Source organism: Trachymyrmex septentrionalis, unplaced genomic scaffold (assembly GCF_001594115.1).
Source record: "Trachymyrmex septentrionalis isolate Tsep2-gDNA-1 unplaced genomic scaffold, Tsep1.0 scaffold37, whole genome shotgun sequence".
Taxonomy (NCBI): Eukaryota; Metazoa; Arthropoda; class Insecta; order Hymenoptera; family Formicidae; genus Trachymyrmex; species Trachymyrmex septentrionalis.
In genome coordinates, this window is record NW_017305536.1 from 2470595 (window position 1) to 2477164 (window position 6570).

At 34.7% G+C, this 6570-nt stretch overlaps 1 protein-coding gene and 1 long non-coding RNA gene across 3 annotated transcripts in view; one reads left to right on the forward strand and one right to left on the reverse strand.

Moving 5' to 3' along the window:
• LOC108750426 (protein CEPU-1-like) overlaps nucleotides 1-6570 on the forward strand; it is a 235076-nt gene that overhangs the window by 204480 nt on the left and 24026 nt on the right. Inside the window, exon 4 of the mRNA XM_018489853.1 lies at nucleotides 149-307. Coding sequence (XP_018345355.1) covers nucleotides 149-307 — 159 coding nt within the window. The remainder of the gene's footprint in view (nucleotides 1-148; nucleotides 308-6570) is intronic.
• Nucleotides 2215-6357, reverse strand: LOC108750427. 2 transcript variants are annotated; one of them, XR_001939429.1, is made up of 4 exons: nucleotides 5938-6357; nucleotides 4724-4821; nucleotides 3864-4636; nucleotides 2215-2761 (listed from the first exon to the last, which is right to left on the reverse strand). It is a non-coding gene; the product is annotated as an uncharacterized LOC108750427 (long non-coding RNA). The 2 variants fall into 2 exon arrangements; XR_001939428.1 differs by having other exon boundaries at nucleotides 5924-6357.

A 6570-nucleotide genomic window follows, 5' to 3' on the forward strand; every position in this document is an offset into this window, starting at 1 on the left:
ATAGAAGCGTGATTCACATCTCACGTTAGCGCGGAGTTTCTTCTCTCTTCAGATTATCTTTTCTTTTTTAAACGCACGTACGTGCCGCGTAGCCCAGCTTACTCAACTTATATACGATATTTTCACGTTCGTACCTTTTTGCCGACAGTGCCGCCTGATATTCTGGACTATGACACCAGCACGGACATGGTGGTGATGGAGGGACGAAACGTGACTCTGCGTTGCGCTGCGACCGGTTCCCCGGCGCCCAACATCACCTGGCGGCGCGAGGACGGTCAGCAAATTCAGCTCGGCAACGGAGAGGAAGGTGAGTTTTAACGAGCTGCCCGCGAACGAGCGATAATTCGCAGTCAGGCCCGGGTGATAAAATCGGAGAAAATTTCGCTGAATTAAGATGACTCGCTCTCTCTGTCGCGCCTCCTCTCGTCGCGCTCCTCCATCTCCTTTTCGTCGCGACGGATGCTTCGTTTACGACGAGAGCTAATCGAATACGACGAGCGGAAGACGCTACGTTTGATACTCGGCGGAGTGCCCTCGACGATCGTTCGCGATGCGGTCCTTTTCCGGATTGCGCTTTTAACTTCTCCCGCCTCCCCCCCTCCCTTCCCTCTTCCGCTCCTTTTAAATGTCTTCTCTCGTCGCGAAATGTATTTTATGTGTCATTAGCTCCACGCCGGACAATCACGAAATTTCTGCGCTCCGCCTTTGCCATGGAAAATTATAGGGTTTAATTTTTCCCTTCGGTCTTTTATAAACTTTTTTACTCTATTTGACTTTAAAAGTTCTCTGTCTTAACAACATCTTATTACTTATTTAACTTTACTTGTTTTAAACTGTAATTATCTGCTGATCTTTTTTAATATTAATTTTTTTGCCTTTTATGAACATTATTATCATTATACTGATTAATTTTAATTCTGTAAATATTTGTTCTGTCTGTGCTTCTTTAATTTTATACATCTATTTACGGGCTATTTTTGAACCGACTTAATATACATTGCTTTGCAATCACAATATGAATGACATATTTTTTTTACGTTTTTGACCTACTAAAACTTATGTAAAATTTATATGTGGTATAAAATATTTTTACTGCATGTCCATTTTGTATTTATGTTAAAACCGATACTTGTTAAAATTTTTGTATTGAATTTTTAACATATATCCAAGTGTTCATTTAAAATAATGTCATAGTTATTCGAATATTTTTTGTTAAATTGATATTCAATATTTCGAATATTTGGTATTAAATATATTCAACACTTCTTAAAGTAACATAATTTATGAATAAATAAACAAATAACAAAATAATGTATGTTGAAATATAAGTTTTAAAATAAATGAATAAAATGTATTAATTTAACATATTACATATGTTAAATTTTCGGAAATATGCTTCTATAATTTGTTTATAGTGCTACATTTTTGCATTAACTTTTACATATAATATTTGTGTTACTTCTCTATAATATATTTATTTTATATTAAATTAACGCACAAATTTCATGGGCCGTTTCGAATATAATGTAAAATTTATTAAATTCGATACTAATTTTCCAACTGCGTATGCCATTTTTCATTAAAAATGATTCGAAAAAAAAATTCAAAACGTTCGGATATATTTTTTTCTTAATTTTTAAATAATAAAATTATATTGCATTCGTGCGCACCAGCTACAAAGCTTGACACTCACTTGTCCTTATTGTCCTATTATTGTATCAAACTTTTTAAGTTTTTACATTATATTTCCTCTCCACTGTACGTCGGCTTTTACTGATATTTCCGTTATGAAAACGTTGATTTCGCCTGTTTCTTTTCCTTTTTTACCTATGGTGCTGCGAATTCACGTAATACGTAAGCACACGGAGGTAGAACTTTGCTTATGAAGTTTGTAACTTTCATAGCTGACTTGCAAAAACCGTTATGTACGATGCTTTTTAAAATAATATAATTTCGTCTGATAAACGTTTGAAAAAGCGCGGACGAGCTTTAAATATTTACAAATTTAACATCGTCCAGATTATTTCTCGTCCCTGAAAGATAAATGAGCGCGTCCGGCTTTCGGAAGATATCATTGGGAGAATCGTACGGATTCGACTCGCGAACCCGAGCAGCTCGAATCGAGTAAATACCCCTCTAACGTTCCTAAACGCGGCGGCAACGCGCCAAAAGCTCCGCTCCGTTACGCGCTCATGGCTGTAAAGGCATCGCCTGAAAAAAGATTTACGCTCCGCGGCGGCGGAAATACATTCGGGCTAAACTGCGCGAGTGCATTCGAGCCGTATCAAGCCTGGGGCCGCTCAGCATTGCACCGCGGCGGTCGTTCGAGAGCGCAAACACACCGCGTGGCAAGGCCAATAGGTTAGAGCGAGGTGATACGTTTGCAGAGACCGAGGAAGATCTTCTATATTTGCATTGAAATTGGCAAACACACGGCGAGCGCGCGATACGGTGACTTCGGTGCATATAGGCGTGCATGCGCGGTCGTAGTCGTATGTATGGGCGCGAGAGGGGCGATAAACAACTGGACCAAACTTAAACCGCGATTACGCTATCCATAGTTTCGCTATTACGCCGTTAATCGGATAAAGTACCGAGAAGGGAGACCAACGATGTTTCGATCGTGATGGGTCGCCAGCTTATTCGTTCGGGGCACTACATCGGCGCAGCGTGGCGATCTCTCGAAAGAATATTCCCGCGTAATAGTTTTTCCAAGGGGTCACTGCAGACTAGGATTACCGCCTAGACAATTGTTCTGATCCTGAGACAATAAAGAAAAGAAACGAGATAGTAGATCCAGTAATTAGTATAAAAATCATCAAAAAAAAATCATAAAATCTAATAATATTGTAAGACTAAAAATGATTAAAAGTGACCAGACAAATAAAAGATAAAATAAAATTCTGGCAATTACTAAACCAAAAATAGATAAATTATATGTATATACAATAATATATTTAAGAATATTTTATTATATACATGTAAACGTTAGTTAGGACATTACTTGTTTATTATTTATATTTTTAATAACATTGAAAATGACCTAATTTTTCGAAACATCTATTTTATGTTTTAATATTAAATTATATTATTTAGATAGACACTATTTAATATTAGCAACTAACAACCATCTTTTTGACTCTTAGCCCTTGATATCTTTGAAATTGTTTCAATCGAGCTTTATGTATATTAATTTAATATAGATATAATTTATATATTTTTTTATTATAAATTATTAAAATTTTATTGTGTGTGTTTCTTAACTTTTTATTTAATTATTTTATATTTTGTAATATTTTTGAATTATTATATTTTGATAACTATGTACATATTTATATACACGAAAGAATAATTTTGATGAAGTACTTAAAGATTTAATTAGATACAGATCTGAAAATAATTTTGTTGCACTATCAAAATAATTATGTTTGACATTCTAGCAGCTAACTCGAGCATCCTGTAACAAAATTATCCCTAACATAATTATTTTAATAGTCAAACAAAATTATGATTTATGGAGTGAGTCATTAAAGTATGTTTTAAAATTTCATGAGCGTGTTCTTGCAAATAGAAAAAGAGAATATGGAATGCTAATGTTTATGAATGAATATGCCAATCATGTGCATACATTGTGCTCAAGCACGATGGAAAATGATACAGAACACTTTGATAATCTGTTATGAACAAAAAGAAGTATCCACCTAAAACTTTTTGCGAAATAAAAAAGTTTTTGATGTAATTGTTTATTGTCATTATTTGATGTAATTGTATAACATTCACTTTTTCATTTTATTCAGAAATACGCTGAACTAAAATATACTTATAACTCATTCTGCATATATGCATGTGTGTGTTTTACTAACATCATGGTCGTCCTGAAAAGGACGGTTGTATATGCAAATGAGAGATGATCCTGTCAGATTAATTTGTGTCGGATCTGGTTCTCCCTCTAGATTTGGCAACTGGTGTTCAGTCGCTAATTGTAAGTGTTGTACAGTCGCTTGTTCACCTCTTCGTCGTCCCTGGTGATTTCGCTCTCAGAATCAGAATGCCCGTACTATCGTCGACATTGCCTCATGCGTCGTAGTCGGCGCTGAGTAAGGCTCCGCAGTGATAAACGCAGAGCTGAAGTAGTAACAGAAGAGCGGTCCGTCTGCTGCGTCTGTATGGACCGATTGATTGTTTGCGATCCTGCTTGGATAGTTCGATGAATCTGTATGATTGGCTCCGTCTGTACAGACCGATCGGTATTGTTTGCGGTAGTACCAAAATGCCTCGGTGAATCGGTATATTTGGCAGCGTGCCTCTCTCGTGAGGTGGTGGTGAAGCCAGAGAAAGAATTCGAAGCGCCGATCGGGAAAAACTCGAAATCCCCTGAGGGTTCCGTTGCAGGCTTCCATGTGGCATTCTCATATTGCCGGGTTCCGCAGGTGACTTCTTAAACTTGGGTTTCGCAGACATTGATAAGCTGGATACCGCAGACTTCTCGTCGGAAATTGCAAGCAACGAAGATTTTTGTCGGATAAATCAGGATCGCTCCTCGTCCTTCCTCTGTCCTGTAAGTGGTCGAGGCGAAGCGGCCTTCTTGAAGACGTAAATTGATTAGATTGCTCTTCGAAATTATGCTGCGGCTGTCCTTTGCATCAGAAACGAAAACGGATGAATGCCGTTGTTACAGCGAGCTCGCGAGTTTTTATCTAAATCCATGTCGGATTTGACTTACGAGTTCAATCGCTATCTAGTGATGAGTGGCGAATCAATTGCAAATTGATTGCCATTCGTCAGGCGTTTGAAAGTAGTTGCTTAAACTTTACACTGCTTCTGCAACGACAATAGCCATAATATACGTATATAATAATTACAAAATAAAAATACAAATTGATATTATTCTTGCTTTATTTATGTAGATATTTGCTTTGTAGAAAATTGCACTTCTAAATACACTACAATTAATACATGTTTTTAAGTTTTTTATACATTGGCAAAATTCATTACACCTTGCGTCAAAATTAAGTTTAGTACATAATTTCGCCAATCCATATATTACTTATTTTTAAAAGGATTTTTCTTACATAAAAATGTTGTTTACAAGAATAGTCATTTATTTTTATTTTAAAAAAATTAAAACTTATGTAAGATAACATTTCACATTTCACGCAACTCACACTATAAAAAAATATGTAAAATAAATAATATGTGTAAGAATTACATAATTTACAATGGTAGTGTGGCGTTCTTACAAAAATTACTTTACTTTTACAAAAACACTTTATTTTTAACTGTGTAATTATATCTTTATATTAACCAAAAAATTACTATAAAAACAATATCATATTATAATTTTTATACACATTGTACAAGTTTTTAATATGTATATATAACATAATGATAATATCATATATTTTATTTGTATTTTTACGTTTATATATCTTGATAACATATCTTTAAAAAGTTGAACATAAATTGTTAGCAAATTGTTACGTAAATATTTCCACAGATTTAATTTCAATGTAAATTTACTCTTGCAAATTATTTAATCAAGATTAAAAAATTATCAAATTTCAAGCTCAAAATTGCAAAATAATAATGGTTTAATCTCTTAATTTTTTTATTGTTTTTTACTATTTATTGGCTGAAAATGACTGATTGGAAGTAAAGTCAAAACGTGTTCCATACTCTGTATATTAGTGAAAATCTAGTTTTAAAATTTACTCCTTTGATGTTTTAATAAACTATACGGTTTTAAATTTTAATCTAATCATTTTTTTGTGTATTGATTCCTCTACCATTATTTTACTATAAAGAAGAATAATTTTATTTTTAAATTTAAGTATGTGTAAGTGTACATCTTTAAATATACATCATATTGCAAGCTCTACTAAGTGTTGTAATTTTACACATATAATTTCTTTATAGTTCTTACAAAGAAATAATGACCATGTTCGAAACTTGAAGATGTCTTCAAAATTTCTGGGTCAAATTCGAAGAATATCTGCATATACCCGTGCGGTGGGTGTTTGCCGGCATTAGAAAAAGTCTCGACTTTTTATAATGATCTTGTACCTTAATGATATTACGATCAGGATATTATTATACTATGAAGCGTTATTGGATTATTCAGAACTTTGGTGTAACACGTCGTAATCTTGTCTCGACGGGTCTCAACGGGTCTCGAACTTGAGAAAGCTAGCGTCACTAGCTTCTGATATCGCGTTATATGGAAATATCGCGATTCACGTTCCGCGCAATTCTTTTTCAGTGTTCGCGTGCTTTTTACTGTTTTTTTGCATCCTGACATACTTAGCTTTTCGTCGTGAAACTATAAATTTATTATCGATTCGAGAGCACGGACATTCTGTCGAATTTAATTGTAGTCAAGTGAAGATAGGTAGCCTTTAACTTTCGGATAAGTAAACTGAATTTGCACCCTGTAATGCACATAGTCTCTGAACTGTGTATTGCCCGAGTTCATGGGGCTCTTCGTAAATTACTATTTGAATTTCGAACACGTGTGTGTGTGTGTGTGTGTGTGTGTGTGTGTGTGTGTGTGTGTGTGTGTGTGTGTGTGTG